The sequence below is a fragment of the Manis pentadactyla genome, chromosome X (assembly GCF_030020395.1).
Source record: "Manis pentadactyla isolate mManPen7 chromosome X, mManPen7.hap1, whole genome shotgun sequence".
Classification (NCBI taxonomy): Eukaryota; Metazoa; Chordata; class Mammalia; order Pholidota; family Manidae; genus Manis; species Manis pentadactyla.
The window spans coordinates 70,201,730-70,220,384 of NC_080038.1; the positions used below are offsets into that span (position 1 = coordinate 70,201,730).

Genomic DNA, 18,655 nt, shown 5'->3' on the forward strand with positions numbered 1-18,655 from the left:
CAAAGTTTACAGGCTGAGATGAGTTGTGAGTACACAAAACCTTTTATACTTATTCTGAAGAATAAAATGCAAAGCATTGGTTTAAGATCTGAAATTAGTTTTTGAGATACAGAAACCATATTGGCTGAACAAAATGAAAAGCTAAGTGTAAAATGAAGGAGAACTTGGATAGCTGATGAAGTTCAAAAAGAGTTAGTAACCAGGGAAATGTGTGTGAGGACCATGGCATGTTAATACCACAATGTATTATATAGACATTAGGAATTATATGCATGAACTTCCTCCTAATGTCAATGTTCTAGGATATTATACAGTATTGTTAAGATGTTCTTCCAAATGGAATGGTAGGCTTTAGGTCATAATTTATGTGTTCATGTAATTAAAAAATTTAAGCATGTATTTTAATTAAACCTGGTTTTAAAATGAATAAAGAAGTCATTAAAAAAACCCTGCTTCTCCTTATATTTTGAAGGAGGAAATTGGCTCAGCAGAATAGCATAGCAAATTAATAAATTGAGTTCTGGAGTCAGACTGCTAGATTTTAACTCTGGTTCTGATGCTTCCAGTTGTCTGACATTGGGCAAGTTACTTAACCTCTTCGTGCCTCAATTTTTAAATCAGCAAAACAGGGATAATACTGATACCTACCTCACAGGGCAGTTGTAAGCATTAAATGAATTGATACAGATAAGACACTTAGAGTAAAAGCTCTTTACATGTTAAGACCATAATTTAATGGCATGATTTTAAGACTCAAGGAATCAATAATTCCACTTTATGGAATGTGATGGTTGCATTCTGGAAAAAAAATACTAAAGTATATGGAAAAATTGGGAAAAAATTAAGTACTCAACAGTATGGCATAGTTTATAAATGCATACTATGTTAAGAAGTTCTAATTCATGGTTAGCTTGTAGGTGATTGAAATATGGTATGTTTCTGTGTGGGATGAAGTAGGACTGTTGAGTGGAAGTGAGAACATAGGGAAAAGCCTGGAGGTAGGAATAAGTAAACAACATGATTCTTTTATATGCAATAGAGTTTAACCATGGCCATATTTTGTTCTAATTCTTTCAAAATTGATAATGCATTTGAAAATATGAATCAGTATATTTAAATAACGCAGCCACCTCTAAAGTCTTTAAAATAAAAAATACATCACACTGTATATTTTTAAAGTAAAACTTTAATGTCTATTTTAAAATGTATATTTTTGTATTTATGTATGTTATGATCACATTTGAGTCTCAAAAACACCCTGTAAGAAAGGCAGGGCAAGTTTTATTCCCATTTTACAGATGAGGAAGCTGAGGATGAGAGTTTATGTCACTTGCTCATAGTTTCACCAAATTAGCATCCTGGTCTTCTGGCTTCCAATGTATTGCTCTTTTACCATACTATATTTACCAAATAGCAGAAAGCTTAGTAAATCTGGGGACTGACTTTAATGATAAATATTGCATTTGAACTTTGTCTCAAGCAAGGTAACAATAGCATAGGGTAAAAGCATAGATACTGCCAAATCTCATGTATATTAAACAAGAATAAATTCTCATCAGTTATTACTATGCCTTAGAAGTCCTCACTTTTTATGTTTTGAGTTTTTTTCTAAGGAATTGTGCAAAAGCTTGCCCAGGAATATTATATATCAACCATAATCAAGTTGTTGCTGTTTTATGAACGCTTTCACTGCAATATAAAAACATCTGTCAACATGCCATAAAAAAGTAAAAAACATAAAACAGTAATACAGCTTATAATTTCCACTCATAAATGCATATCATACAGCAAAATCCCTTACATACATAGTTATATACATGTGTATAAATATAAGTACTTCCTAAAACCATTTGTAATATCAACATTAAAATTTTTACTCAGAAACTGATTATAGTTCATTTTGATCCCAGTAATAAACATATAAAAAAGTAAGCCATTTTCCCTTGCTTAGATACATTTTAAATTACTTCTGTTTATATATGGGAGTGCCTTGTCTGGTTTCTTAACGAAGGATTGTATGTCATGTAGGGAGAGAATTCCCTATAAGAACCTCAGTGTGCAACAAAAACTCCATCATTCTCTTTTGGGGGCCTCAGGCAGGAGCAGAAGAAAATTGGAGACAAACTGGCCTTTGACCAGATTTATCTTCCTCATTTTACAGATTTTACATTGCATGGAGCTTTTAGGGCCTTTTGGCTGAATACTAGGCTGTTCTAACACTTGCACATTCTCTTTTGGCAGAAATGGCCTGACTTTTGGCTGGCTAGGCAATACTATGAAAGAAGAGGGTGACAATACATTTTATGTAGTTCCTGGGTCATTCCATTTCTCATCTGATGTCATGCATGCCAAGGGATATGTTAGGATGATTGAGAACTAGTTGCTAACTTTATATTTTAAAAGGCTAGTTTTTATCCTTTGTAGAGCTTTTATTTCAGGGGGAAAATGGTGGTCTCAGACTCATTTTTATAGTTCCAAGACACAAATATTCCCCACCTTGTGGTGATGAAAAAACCATTTATAATTTTGTTCATAGTGCTGGACTGAATTTTTAACACTTAAAACATCTTTGGGACCTCTAATAATGTGGATGCTTAAATGAGATGGATTTATAGGTGCATATTCAGTCAAATATTTGTGAATTATAAATGGAAATTCTTATTTTTATTGTAAATGTTTTGAGAAAATTCTTGTCTGGACAACTCCTTTCATTGAATTGCACTGGAGATGGGTTTGCACTATTTACATATTTCCTCTCCTTTTTCTGGCAAGGAGGCCTTCTTCTTGGGTACATAAGTTACACTGGACAAAGAATGCTTTCTAAATGTAGACAGCCTTTTCCTAAAGTTTCCCCCTGAAAAGAAATATAGGAGAGGGTCAAAGCAACAATTTGATGCAGCCAGAGACAAGGTTATGACCACTGACTTTTGCATTCTAAGGACAGAATCACAGGGTTTAGTTTCATTGTGTAAAAAATGAAGGTGGATGGTGCGTTGAATATGATATGGCATGAAGCTGATCAGAAAGGCAGCTGTCACAACTATGATCATTCCTATAGCCTTTTTACGGCTTGATAGGCTTTTCTTCATTGAATTTTTTAGTAAGGTCAAAATGATCATTGTGTAACAGACAATTATAATAACAAAAGGAATAATAAATCCAACAGACAATGACACATAATGCAAGACCAAAACATAATTTTTAGCTTGATTGTCCTGTGGAGGCTCAAAGCACTTGGTATTGTTTTTCTCATCTTTGTATGATGTGGACATTAAAAATGGAGAACTGGTCAAAATCACAAAAATCCAAATGCTAACACACACAAACCTAGCTTTTTTCTGTGTAACCAAATTAATGTTCTGGACTGGGAAAACAATTGCAATACAGCGGAAAAAGCTCATGGCTGTCATAAAGAAGATGCTACAATAGAGGTTGACATACAAGGCGTAAGTGCTGAGGCGGCACAAAAAGTCACCAAAGAGCCAAATGCCTTTGTGAACATAATAGACCACACGGAGAGGCAGTGTACACACGCACAGTAGATCTGCTACTGCTAAATTAATCATGTATTCTTGGAAGGCTGACTTCTCATGATATGTTTTTATGAGAACATAAAGCACAAAACCATTGCCAAAGAAGCCCGCAACAGAGATCATAGAGTACAAGGTGGAATATACTTGATTGCGGAAGTCATCAATAGTGTCATTGCATGTATTATTACTGGCAGAAGATACTGTCAGATTTCCAACTCCATCCATCTTTCTCTTGGAATGTCTGCTTGGTGCCTACAATATATATATATGTATATATATATATATATATATATATATATAAATGACAAGTTTTATATACATACATATATATATATGTATGTATATAAAACGTCATTTTTACCAGAACACAAATTACAAGATGTACTACGATTTCACTTTATAGTGTCACTATGGATACTTTTTGACCATGGCATGAAGCAAGGGTGGTGGCGCAATGAGGGATTCAGCTGCACCTTGCCTCAAGGAGAAGGGTTTGGGTCCTACAGGCACCCAGAAAACTCTTTTTTCCCCTTTTTACACTTGTGTTTGCCTCATGGACTTCCTCTTAGTCTTTAAGACCTATCTAATAGCTCTGCCTTATTTTAAGTCATATTACTGAAGCACTACTCTGTAAATATTCCTTTTAAATGAGTTTGATTTTCAATTAGAGAAAAGTTTTAGAGATAGTTTCACAAATATGAATATATCTCTATTATCTATACTATTTATATCTATTATCTATTTATATATCTATTACCTATCTATGTATCTATCTCTACCTCTTTCATCTATCATCTATCTATCTATCATATATCATATATCATCTATCATCTATCTATTATCTATCTATCATCTATCTATCTATCTATCTATCTATCTATCTATCTATCTATCTATCTATCTATCATCTATCATCATCTATCTATCTATCTATCTATCTATCTATCTATCTATCATCTATGTATACTATCTGTCTACCATCTATCTAACATCTATGAGAAGAGCATTGAATTCTCTTGAGAATAAAATGGTGAAAATCCTTGGTTCCCCCAAGAAGAGGACCTCTTACGTAACATCTGCTGGGTAATGCCCATACTCAGGGAACATGATCAAATTTATTATTAATGTAACTCACTTCTCTGGGGGAGAATCTAGTCTAGGATATGGTTGACTCTATTTAGAATCACAGAACACTAAGGCTGGAGAAACTTTAGAAGCCATCCAGTTATTTTAATGAGAAAAAAAGTTCCAAAGAGGTGAAATACATTTCTAAAATTTGCACCTAAATTGAGGCTCTGAAGAAATATATGGCATAATTAGTTAGAATATACTTTCTGGATGAGGATATTCTAGCTGTTCATCCTTGTTCTCTTTCTAGACTGACACTTAAAGCCTTACTATTCAACAATAGATGGTCATTTCTCTTATAGTAAGAGGTTAGCTGGTCTCGCCTAGTTCAGCTATATTAAGGCTATCAATCAAGACAGTCAAGCTTTCATCAGAGAGATCTAGGGATGAGATATTGTGGAAGTAGTGATTTTTTTTTTGGTTTCTCCTGATTCTTTCCTTTTATTCTTTAAGAGGGTGGGAGCAACATTACCATATAATATTGTGCATAATCTTGGAAGTCTGGTTTGTTGGCCTTTTTCACAACTCTTGCTGTCTGGTGAGAGAGGATTGGGGTTTGTAAGATGGAAAGACTGCTTGATTCATGTAAGAACTCCCAGCAATGGTGGGAGCTGATCTCATCTGTGCACCAGGGATACAGAAACAGACAGCTATGGTAATGGTTGGAGGTGGGATATAACTTCCCAGGTTTACTACTACTAACAATTATATTTGCTATGAGGAAATGCCATCCATCCAATATGTCCATCCTGGCTAATTGTTTCATTTTCTTCCTTTCATCAAAAAATGTCATTGCCTTTCACCAAAAACTGTTGATATATGATAAAATATTAAAGATGAATCATCTGAGGATGGATATCTAAGATCATAGAGAAAAGTGAGTTCACTGTTCCCAACCTCTGCATTATTTCTCAGTTTGCTTTCCAGTTACCTGCCTCTTTCATCATTGGTTCTCTGAACTCAGGTGCAACTGTAGAAGAAAAGGAAACTGGCTAAACTTAATCTGGTCTCTTTTCTGTTAGCCCTGTGTTGGATACTCCCCAAATCAGGCAGAGTTAAGCTGTGAAGCACTAGATGGTGCTGTTGAGATTTTTAATACAGCCTTTGAAGAACTCCACTTGAAAGGTATTAGATAATTACCATGTGTTCTCCCTACCACCACCAACACTCACGATCCCTTGCTACAAACTCTTTCCAGTATAGTTTTCTATACTTTATAACTTCCAATTATGTGATGTCCTTGCTTTAAAACCTTCAGGGGTCCCTGAGTACCTTCAGAATAAAATGCAGACTTCTTGGCCTGATATTTAAGGCTCTCTACATTCTGGTTGCAACTGAACTTTCCTAGCTTCTCTCTCACTTTTCCCCTTTGCATACCCTATAGTTCAGTGAAACAACTATTTTACTATACCAGTGACATGTGCTACATGTTCCGTACCTGCTTATCTTTTTTCATGGTATTTTTTCTTCCTGGAATGCCCTTCCTCCATCTATGTGTATGCAAAAACTACCCATCCTTCAGCTCAAATTTTACCATCTTTTTTCTAAATAAATAAATCTTAATTTGTTTAATCTTACTGTGAAACATTTACATCATTTATAATTTTAATATGACACTTTGATGAACATCTTTATATATACATGTTTATCCATATGTTATGTATTTCTTTAGGGTAGATTCCTAGAAGACGTGTTTGTAGGGTGAAGGGAATAAGGCAATGAACATTGTAGAGGCTTTTTGTGTACATAAAATTATACCTTCTTGACTAAGCCTTCCCTCAGATTCCTTCTAAAGTAATTTATATCTTTTTCCCTTTTATGGAACTTTAAATCTATCTTGCAGATCAGTGATTTGTATGTATATGTTATCTTCCCTCACAGACTATCTGGTTGATATATAAGGAGGCATCTCACACAGGGCTAACACATATGTACCTTGCCCATAAGTGCTCAAAAAATGTTAATTGAATGAATCAGTAAATGAATCATGCACCAATTTTATCATTTGAAAGCATTATTTATCATTCAAAACTACTTAGAGTTGTTTTCATTCCAATATAATTTAAAACATTTCCAGCTCCAGAGCCTAAAGGGGGCTCTGTTAAGTAAAGTTGTGTCCTAAAGTGTTAAAGAATACACTGAATCATAAGGCTGACTGTGAGGTTTAAAACATCCATATATTGACAAAGATTAATCATTTGTTTTGTCGGTTAAATATTATAAATATGTTTGAAATACCCATATTTTTGAATGGAAGATTTTATATAAAACTGATAAATACATTAAAAAACAAACAGATGATCTTTAGTTCCATTAATAACTTCCCAGTCTTTAGAGACCAAAATAAACTTTCCTAGTAATTTTGATAGTGAGGTCTATTTGTTTATTTATGACTAAGTCAAACCAATGACTTATATGAGGCCATGAAGAGAATTGTAAAACTTTCAAACAAGTAATGAATCCTAGGGTTGTAGAGATCCTTTAGTCCAAGCCATTCATTTAACAAATGATGACTTTGCTTGTTTTAAATAGAATTTAATTCACTTTTATAGAATTTATTGTGATCCTCTAATAATGAGATCCACACTGTATGGATACAGAGATGCCTAAGACCCTATCCCTGCCTTCAAGCAGCTCATAGTTTGGTAGGGGGGAGGACTAATGGCTCAGAAGTATGGAGAGGCTATAATATAGTATGGTAAATGCTATCTTAGAACAAAACAAATGGGTTATTAATTGATTAATATAGCCAAGCAATAAATATATTAATTTTGGTGCAGATGATGAAGGAAGTTACTTTGTTAAGATAATTTGCAAGTTGAAAAAACAAGATTCATTTAGAAAATGGAGCCATACCTCTTTCTGGCACTGTAGTAGTCTTCACGAATGTTCCTGATTAGTGGCCAGTGCTTCTTATGATGTAATATCAGATGATGCCTAACCTGAGATTGTAAGATTGGAAAGGAAGTTAATAACTGTAGAAGCAGTCCAGAAAGATCATGGGAGTTTAGTATCCCTAAGCACAGTTCCAGGGTGTGTAATGGAGGATCAAAGCTGTACTGACAGTTTTAGGGCTAGTTATTGGATTTCATGCCTCCTTCTTTTCCCTCTATTCATTTTTACATAACCAGAGGGGAAGGTTGGAATACAGACCAGGGCTCATCATAGATATTTGCTGCTGTTTACACATAGTTTATGTATCTACAGATTAACACAGTATTATAAAAATACTCCTCTTTCTATGAAACTGTGATATTTCCCCTATTTTCTCTTCTAAATAGTTTGTTATAAAGGGGAAGAGGGAATAATTTGGAATTTCATATCCAAGGATCTAGTTTACTAGAAAAAGGAGTTAAAACATTGTCTGGGATGGCTTAGGGACACTTTTCCTTGAAGGAAGTCTTGCTTAGAGGACATTGCACTCTTTTCCCTAAAAATTCATTATAGCAGTTATTGCTTCTATCAAATAAATTCATAGATCAACTGTTTTATAGTTTATGTAGTTAACTTTTCAGGAGTATATGTCTCTTCTTCTTAATTAAACTATATCATAAAATTTAACAAAGTATAACAAATCTCCAACAAATGGGCAAAGAAAGGCTGTCTTGAAACAGTAGCAACCTAAAAATTTTTCTTCTAAATTCATATTGTCCTATAGCAACTTTAATCTGTGTCTGCAAGGACACCATAGGCTGGCCACGTTTCCTTGGTGGTTCTAAGTGCCAACAAAATAAACACTTTCCTCCAGTTTATTCTCAGCAAGCATAAACACGTTGGACCTACCCAAAGAACTCTACTGAAAAAAAAATGAAATCAAGAGGAAAATAAAGTAAATGCAAAAATATAAAATGTAGACAAATTGTAAAAGCAGGACCCTCAACCTATAGCTGTAATTTGCCGTTTGAGTTTTGCTGTATATCTGTGTAGTCAGATAATCATTTTTCAAATCTCCAATTTTTTCTCTGTCTCTGAACTTTTCCTCTTTCTGTAGTTGAGGAGTCGACTGCTAATTTACCATTAGCAGTCTGGGTGAAGTATGGGTTACAGGTGGTTCACTACTCAGAGTTGGATTTTATGTTTTGTTACTTAGTCAATACAATTTTTGTTTTTGGTTTGGCTTGTCCTAGGTCTCTGCAATCAATAAAAATAGGCTGACTGAATATTGAATGAAAAAAATCCTTTCTAATCCTGAAATTATGATTCCACTCATCTTTTCTATGGAGAAAGTTAAACTTTGGCTCTGTCAGAGTTTTATGTTTAGACAAAACTTATATTTTTCTCCCTAGTGTGGAAAAAGAAAGTTTGTAAATTGAAAGACCCATCTTATATATAATAAGTGAAATATTACCAGAATTTTGAGCTGGTTCACCTTAAGTCTCTCTTTCTCTATATATATTCCTATCAGTCTTTAGCCTCCATTGAACCTATAATTTGGTCAAGCTCCAGTGAACAGGAGTTGTTTGTGAGCTTGATTTAAGGTTACTAGGTATTCCCTGAGTTTCTCTCAGGTGAACATATGAAAGAAAGACTCCATTCATCTTTGAATGTATTAGCTGTGCTCAGTATACAGGCTTGGTCAGGTTCTCTAAAGGCAACACAGCAGTTCTGGCTATGACAGTGGCTTCTATATTAAGTGCTGATTTTATGATATAAAATCCCACTTTTAGGGTACATAAGTCTTTCATCCAGGCCTTACCCCTTTTGATTTTCAAGTTACAACATCTTTGGTTCTGTTGTGTGATCACCATTCTTCAGATCTTCTAAGAGAGAAACTCCTAAAATCATCTTTGTTTGTTCCTTTGTATCATCCCTTATATGAGATTCCTATTCTGCTTAATCATATGGCTTTAGAGTTCCAGGACTAACAATATTTCCATCTATATCTTAGCTGATGCCTGAAATCTACTCTGTACAGTTTCTAACAGACTTTAATTCCTTTTATAATGATATTGTATTTAGGAAAGACCGACCGACTCCAAATTTATTGGTCCCTGTCCTTTGAGTTAGATGAAAGGAATCTTGGAGGGTTTTGCTCAAACTGAAGGAGGAAAAGAGGAAAAGAGCAGTAAGGCACTGGACACCTGAGAAGAAGCAGGTTTTCAATTTTAAATGAAGTTCAAATTACACATGGGGAAAACAGCATGGATCTGGGAAACTGGGGGTGAAAAGAGGAAGGATCTGATTCCTTCCCAATTTTGTTCCAGTTTCAGATAATGTTATACAATCTGATACCAAGTCTTGATGTTTTTCCTCTCCATTCCTTTTTATTCTGGCTGCTTCTTCTTCAGTTCTGGCTCTCATTATCTCAGAAAAAGATGACATAATAATGTCCTACTTTTCACATGCACCTTATATTTTAGTCATTCTGAAATGTTTCTAATACCTGAGATGTCTTTCATATCCTCTTAGTTTCAGGCTCTTTCTTCTCAAAAATCACCTTATGTACCACTGCCAGATTAGCGATACTTTTGCTTCTCAAGGGCCTACAGATTACTATAATAAAGTCCCAACCCTATATTTCAGGCAACACCCTCCACAATCTAGCCCTAGCCTCCTATACAATTTTCTGTTTCACAGAGAAAGGTGATAATTGCAGAGGCCAAAGAAGTATTGGAGAAAGAAGAAATATACTAGCAAGTACTAAGGAGAGCTTAGGGCTCTCAGAAAGAAAGCCTTGAAACAACCTGTGACAGCTTTTTGGATATGCAGTTATCTCAAACTAAGGTAATGCTGTAGAATGAAAGTGACAGCTTAATAATTAGAATAATGACTTTGGAAAAACTTGCCCTGACATGCTGGTTTAAGATTCTGATTATCATGACAGGCATATTCCTTGAGTATGTATAATGACTTGCCAAAGTAGGCCAATATCCTTACTATTCAGATCAGTGATGTTTTTCCTGAGACCATGCGTTGTAGTACCAAAGTTTAACTTCTTTTTATATTATCCTATCATTATTTACAAGTGTCATAGTTTTCACCCAACCCCTGCCCCCTGAGCTCACTTCTAGCCCTGCCCTAATTGGATCATCTTCTGAGCAATGAAACATCTATTTTGACCTTGTTATTTATCCAATCTAAACAAATCATAAACACTTTTTCCCCCTATAATTAATATCTTGGGAAATCAACTATCCCTGATGTTTCCAACAACCCAAACCAGGGAATATGCCAAGGCCAACTTTGATCAGCAAGGTGAGAGGTGGGAGTTTGTTTGCTTTTTGGAATTTGGATTCTAAAATTATCTTGGGAGATGACCTTAATTTGGGAATTTCCTTCCCAGAAGACTGTGAGAAAATTTCCAAAAATACACAGAGAAGAATAGCTGTGGTACCCTAAATGTTGAGACTTGTATATTACTGATTGTACATTGTTGGAGTAAAACATATTACAAATCTTTACTTGGGAAAATGGAGTCATTATTTGGGTTATTAAGGGCCCATGGAACCAAAATAGTTTGGATTCAGGAATAGATATACTTTCTGTAAGGAGTAAGGAGATAAATGAAAAGTTACATTGAGCCTATTTTGTTTTCCAAAATATAGGAAGATAATGGAAAAATTCAAAATTGGAGGAAAAGAAATACAGCTTATTTTAAGGACAGTTTGTTGGTTTAAAAACCCCTTTTTGAAAGATAGATAGGGGTTGTGGTGTTGAAGGGGTGGTATAAAATCTCTTTAGTTCACATTATGTGGGAGAAAGTAGGCTATAGTTGTTTAAAACACCCAAAATTAAGGATTAAAGATGGAACAATAGGAAGGGAAGACGGAAAACTCCCAAAAACACATAAAAGAGGAAAATGCAACAAATGCAGCTAGATCGGAAAATGACCTGAAGACTGCAGAACAGACCACCTACACCCGAAGAAGAAGAGAAGACCACACAGAAAAGGGTGATGCAGCAAAGCCAAAATCAAGTGGAACCCAAGCCCTCTCCCCACCTCTGCCTACAGGCAGGAGAAAGAGGAACAGAGTGGGGAGTGGGTAGGAGGCCAGGAACATTCCACATCTGGTTCTGGAGATCTGCTCTGAGAGCATGAGGCCACTTTACAATGGGTTCCAGTGATTATTGGGGATGGACATACGGGGCAGGCGAAACACTCTGGGAGGCTGAGATTCCAGCCAGTGTGGAGGGCAGCCATGCTCTGCCAGTCCTGAGACCCAAAGCTAAATTATCAGTTTGAAAGACTTAACAGAAGTGGGAGGGGTACCAGAGGAGATGAGGGTTGGACAGAGCTCTCACCTCAGGTTAAATGGCAGGTGGAGGATACCTGTCCAGCCACTCCTAATCCCAACAGATTGGGAACTCTCAGGAGCCCCAGATGCTGCATCACTCTTGCTGGCAGTGCAGCCTCAAAGCTCCTCTGACCAACAACCCACTTGGCCCTGTGGCAGCATCAGACTTTGCTGCCTGGCAGGTGGGGGGAGACTCTCCCAGATTGCTTGGCTCCATTTAAACACAACTGGAGTGGTGCCTAGAGGAGCCAACCCCAAGAGTTCCTGCCTCTCTGTGGGTGTCCAAACCCAGTGCTGCACACCCATCTGGGGCACTTACGACTGCCCACTCCATTTACCCTGCAACCCCACCATTGTTGCAGGTCAGGCAGAGGGTGGCCCCATGCACAGCCACTTCAAAAGATATTCCTGAGCTAATCACAAAGGCAGCAGCTCAAGCAAACTCCCCACCCAGATTTAAACCACTATAGAAGCCAGACAGAAATGTGGCCCTGCCCACAGCACAGCAGCTGAGCCCCCAACAAGACAGAAACAATTAGAATCTTGAGTTTCTGGGCACCATAACACACTTTCTTCATAAAGCTGTTACTCTTTAGACCAGAAAGCATATCAGAGACATCTAATACAAAGGAAGAAACACAGAATCCCTGACAAAATGAGCAGGCAGAGGAATGTGATCCAAACAAAACTACAAGACAGATTACAAGAAGGAATGCTAAATGGAACACAGATCACTGATATTTTTGATAAAGATTTCAAAATAGAAGTCATAAAAATGCTCACAGATTTACAAAAAAGTATTCAAGACCTCAGGGAGGACTTCAAAACACAAATAGAAGATCTGAAAAAGAGCCACTTAGAGCTGAAGAATACAGTATTGGAAATGAAAATGTAATGAAGGGATTTCAAAATAGACTAGAACATGTAGAGGAGATGGCAAATGAAAAAGAAATTAGAGAACAGGAAAACAAAGAAGCTGAGGAACAGAGAGAAAAATGGATCTCTAGGAATGAAAGAGTGATAAGAGAGCTATGTGATCAATCCAAATGAAACAATATTCACATAATAGGGGTACCAGAAGGAGAAGAGAAAGACAAAGGGATAGAAAGTCTCTTTAAGGAAATAATTGCTGAAAACTTCCCTAATCTGGGGAAGGAAATGGGCACTCAGGTCATGGAAGCACAGAGATTCCCTAACTAAAGGAACCCCAGAAAGAAAATACCAAGACATATAATAATTAAAATGGCAAAGATCAAGGATAAGGAGAGTGTGTTGAAAGCAGCCAGACAGAGAAAAAATATCACTTATAAAGGAAAGTCTATCAGGCTATCAGCAGACTTTTCAACAAAAAGTTACCTTACAGGTCAGAAGGTAGTGGCATGATATATTTAATGTACTGAAAGAGAAGGATCTCCATCCAAGAATGTTGTACCCAGCAAGATTATCATTTAAATTTGAAGCAGGTATTAAACAATTTCCAGATTAACAAAAGTTGAAGGAATCTGCTACCACTAAGCCAGTCTTCCATGATATGTTAAAGGAGTTACTGTAGATGGAAATGACCCTAAGGCTAAATAGCTTTCACCAGTGAAAATAAACTCACAGTAAAGGTAGTAGACCAACTAATTACCAAGCAAGTACAAAATTAAAACAAAACAAAAGAGGCAAAATCACTATACACAAAATCAGTCAAGGGATACATGAAAGGTGCAGATTATGATGTCTGATATGAAGAATGTGGAGGAGGAGGAGGAGGAAGAGGAGGAGGAGGAAGAAGAAGAAAGAAGAAGAAGAAGAAGAAGAAATACCTTTAGATTGTGTTCAAAATAATCAGCATAAGAAGGCCTGTTATATAGTACAGAAGCTATCCTTGAACCTTTAATAACCACAAACTAAAGCCTACAACACACACACATGTACACAAATAAGTTAATTAAAAAAAGAGAGAGAGATCAAATTACAACACTAAAGAAAACCATCAATAACAAGAGAAAAGTATAAGACAGGAAGAAAGGAAGAGAAGAAATATAAAAAACAGCCAGAAAACAGTTAATAAAATGGCAATAAGTACATATCTATCAATAATTACCTTAAATGTATAATGGAGTGATACACTAATCAAAAGACATGGAGTGGCTGAATGGATAAGGAAAGAAGACCCATCTATGTGTGGCCTATAGAGACCCATTTCAGACCCAAAGACGTGCACAGACTAGAAAAGTAGGGATGGAAAAAAATATCATATGCAAATAATATGGAGAAAAACCAGGACTAGCAGTACTTTTATCAAAATTGATTTCAAAACAAAGAAAGTAACAAGTGACAAAGATGACATTACATAATGATAAAGAGATCAGTCCAGTAAGAGGATCTAATCATTAAAAATATCTGTGCACCCAACATAGGAGCACCTAAATATGTAAGACAAATACTAACAGAACTAAAGGGAGAAATAGATTGCAACACATTCATTTTAGGGGACTTTAAAACAACACTAACATCAATAGATCTACCAGACAGAAAATAAATAAGGAAACAGAGGCACTGAACAATACATGAGATCAAATGGACTTAATAGATATCTACAGAACACTCCAGCCAAATGCAGCAGGATACACACTTTTCTCAAGTGTACATGGAATGTTCTCCAGAATAGATCACATACTAGGCCACAGAAAGAGCCTCAGTAAATTAAAAAAGATTGAAATTGTATCAAGCAACTTCTCAGACTACAAATGTATGAAACTAGAAATAAATTACACAAAGAAAACAAAAATGTACAAGCACATGGAGGCTAAACAACATACTTCTAAATAATCAATGGATCAATGAAAAAATTAAAACAGAAATCAAGATGTACATGTTGGCAAATGAAAACAAAAACACAATGGCACAAAATATGTGGGACATGGCAAAGGCAGTTCTAAGAGGAAAGTACATAGCAATACAAGCTCACCTCAAGAAATAATGACAATCCCAAATAAACAGTGTAAAATCACAGTGAAAGAAACTAGAAAATGATGAAAAAATGAAATCCAAAGTCATTAGAAAGAGGGAATATAATAAAGATTGAGCAGAAATGAATGAAATAGAGAAGAATAAAACAATAGAAAAAAATCAGTGAAACCAGGAGCTGGTTCTTTGTGAAAGTAAACTAAATAGAAAAACTCCTAGGCAGACTTATCAAGAAAAAAAGAGAGTGCACACACATAAACAAAATCAGAAATGAAGAAGGAATAGTGGTAATGGATATCACAGAAATACAAATAATTATTACAAAATACTATGAAAAATTACATGCCAATAAATTGGACAACTCAAAGAATGGATAACTTCTTAGAAAAATACAACCTCCCCAGACTGATCCAGGAAGAAACAGAAAATATGAATAGACCAATACCAGCATGAAATCAAACTGGTAATCAAAAAATTGCCCAAAAACAAAACTCTACATTCAGACAGCTTCACAGCTGAATTGTACCAACATTTAAAGTAGAGCTAACATACCTCATTCTTAAAGTATTCCAAAAAGTAGAAGAGGAGGTAATACTGCAAAACTCATTCAATGAGGCCAGCATCACTCTAATACCAAAACATAAAAAGACACCTCAAAAAAAGAAAATTATAGACCAATATCCCTGATGAACATAGATGCAAAAATCCTTAACAAAATATTAGCAAACTGAATTCAGAAATACATGGGAAGAAAACAAGATGGCAGCATGAGAAGTAAGGCTGAAACCTCTCCCAAAACCACATATAACATGACAATACAGCAAATACAACTAATCCTGAAAGAGAGACCAGGAAGAAGACTGCAACAGATGGCCTATATCTGGTCAAAAGAGAAGACCTCATGGAAAAGGGTAAAGTAGTAAAGCCACCACAGGTGGGATCCAAGCCATTCCTCCACCCCAGCTCACCAGCAGGAAGAAGAGAAACAGAGTGGAGACAGAATAGAAGCCCAAGACTCCTAAATACCCACCCCTGCTCCAAAAGCACAAACCCACATTGCATAGTGCTTTGGAGATTAGCACCAGACAGGGGAAAGCAAAGACAGACAAAATACTTGGAGAGACTCAGACTCCAGCTGTTTGTGGATAACAGGTACACACAACCAGCCACTCTGGGACAAAGAAAAGGCAGGTACTTTTAAAGAATTTCCAACAGCAATAGGGGGTGCTAAGGGAGTAAGGACTGCACAGAGTTTGCTGCTCAGTAGAAAGCACAGGTGGGCAAAATCATCCTGGCACACTCAGCCCAGTAGGTTGGGAATTTTCAGAAGCTTCATGCACTTCATCCCCCTGGCTGGCAGCACAGTGCTGAGGCCCCACATTGTGATATGCAGCCTGCTGCTCCTTCCTTTTGCTGGCACTAGTTCACAAACTCCTGCCCTTGCCATTGTACCAGACCAGCCGGAGTGTGGGCCCACATATTACAGCCCCAAGGACGTAACATAGAGGTTCTTTGCTGCATGCTCAGCCTATTGGCTCTTGCATTGGACACAGGGACCCTACCAGGAAACAGAAAAGAGCTCTTCCCTCCTGGCAGGCACTGGCATTGCATGCTTGTGATCCCACAATCACTCCAGGGGTTGGGCAGTCAGTTTCGGACAGTACAGCATCTGGGCACTAGCAGATGTGGCTGACACAAAGATATTATTCCATAGTAATAATTAGGAACATGAAACGGAAAAAGAAACTGGTACAACCCAAAATCCCTCAAACACCAGAAAGAGGGCTAAGTGAAATGGATATCACCAATATTCCTGATAAAGATTTCAAAATAAAAATCATAAACATACTCATGTAATGAAAAATATTCAAGACCTCAGTGAGGATTTCAAGAAAAAGATAGAAACTTTGAAAACTACAGTATCTGAACTGAAACATACAATGGAGGGATTTCAAAGGAGATTAGATGAGGTAAATTAAATAGAAATTAGAGAACAGGAATACAAAGAAGCTGAGGCACAGAGAGAAAAAAGGATTTCTAGGAATGAAAGAATGTTAAGAGAACTGTGTGACCAATCCAAATGTAAGAATACTTGCATTATAGGGGTACCAGATGAAGAGGAGAGAGAAAAAGGGTTAGAAAGTTTCTTTGAAGAAATAATTGCTGAAAACATCCCCAGTCTCTGGAAGGACATAATCACTCAGGGCATGGAAGCACAGAGATCTCCCAACACAAGGGACCCAATGAAGACAACACCAAGACATATAATTAAAATGGGAAAGATCAAGGACAGGAACAGAGTATTAAAGGCAGCCATAGAGAGAAAAACAATCACCTACAAAGGAAAAACCACCAGGCTATCATCATCAGACTTCTAAGCAGAAACCTTACAGGCCAGAAGGGAGTGGTATGATATATTTAATGCAATGAAGCAGAAGGGCCTCAAAAAAAGAATACTCTATCTGGCAAGATTATCATTTAAATTAGGAGCAGGGGTTAAAGAATTTTCAGGTAAGCAAAGGTTGAGGGAATTTACCTCCACTAAACCACCATCAGGCTATCATCAGACTTCTCAGCAGAAACCTTACAGGCCAGAAGGGAGTGGTATGATATATTTAATGCAATTAAGCAGAAGGGCCTGGAACCAAGAATACTCTATCTGGCAAGATTATCATTTAAATTTGGAGCAGGGATTAAACAATTTTCAGATAAGCAAAAGTTGAGGGAATTTACCTCCCCTAAACCACCTCTACAGTGTATATTGGGGGGACTGCTAGAGATAGAAGTGTTCCTAAGGCTAAATAGCTGTCACCAGAGAAAATAAAACCATAGCAAAGGAAGAATACCCATTAATTACTAAGCAAATGCAAAATTAAATCAGCTACCCACAAAGTCAGTTCAGGGGTACACAAAGAGTACAGAATACGACACCTAATATATAAAGAGTGGAGGAGGAAGAAAAAGGACAGAAAAAAAGAACCTTTAGATTATGTTTGAAATAGGATACTAATGAGTTAAGTTAGACTTTTACATAGTAAAGAAGCTGCCCTTGAACCTTTGGTAATCATGAATCTAAAGCCTGCAATGGCAATAAGTACATATCTATCAATAATCACCCTAAATGTAAATGGAACCAATGCAACAATCAAAAGACATAGAGTTACAGAATGGATAAAAAAACAAGATCCATCTATATGCTGCCTCCAAGAGACTCACTTCAAACCCAAAGACATACACAGACTAAAAGTGAAGGGATGGAAAATATATTTCATGCAAAAAACAGGGAGAAAAAAGCGGGACTTGCAGTCCTTGTATCACATAAAATAGACTTCAAAACAAAGAAGTAACAAGAGACAAAGAAGGACATAACATAATGATAAAGGGGATAGTCCAACAAGAGGATAAAACCATTATAAATATCTATGCACCTATAGGCACACACCTGATCATCTACATTTGCCCTCTTACAGCACTAAACTATGTTTTCTACCTTTATCTTGCATCTACTTACCACTTCAGCATTTTATTAAAAAAAATAATAATAATAAGGGAGAAATGTGGGATTCACATATAAATCAAGTATAAAAATCAAACGAGTAATCATATTTGACCTGATTGTTTATAGTTCATGATGCGTGATCAAAACCAAAAGTTTCTGTGATGATTGCCCTTGCACTGTTCACCTGTAAGAACTTATTCACTATATAAGAACTTGTTCACCATGTAAGAACTTGACTGTTATGCTTCAGAAGATTGGAGACTTTTGAGAATTAGGCTTAGGGTTGATTAATGATTGTACATTGA

The 18,655-nt window shown here is 36.3% G+C and overlaps 1 protein-coding gene across 2 annotated transcripts in view; it reads right to left on the minus strand.

Moving 5' to 3' along the window:
- Positions 1–1,177: 1,177 nt before the first annotated feature.
- The window catches only part of CYSLTR1 (cysteinyl leukotriene receptor 1), a 42,058-nt gene continuing 24,580 nt past the window's right edge, over positions 1,178–18,655 (minus strand). For both annotated transcript variants that reach the window (XM_036929149.2, XM_057495717.1), the window contains 2 exons: positions 7,518–7,603; positions 1,178–3,785 (listed from right to left, as the gene is read on the minus strand). In XM_036929149.2, coding sequence (XP_036785044.1) covers positions 2,739–3,758 — 1,020 coding nt within the window. In that variant the 5' untranslated portion in view covers positions 3,759–3,785; positions 7,518–7,603 and the 3' untranslated portion in view covers positions 1,178–2,738. The remainder of the gene's footprint in view (positions 3,786–7,517; positions 7,604–18,655) is intronic.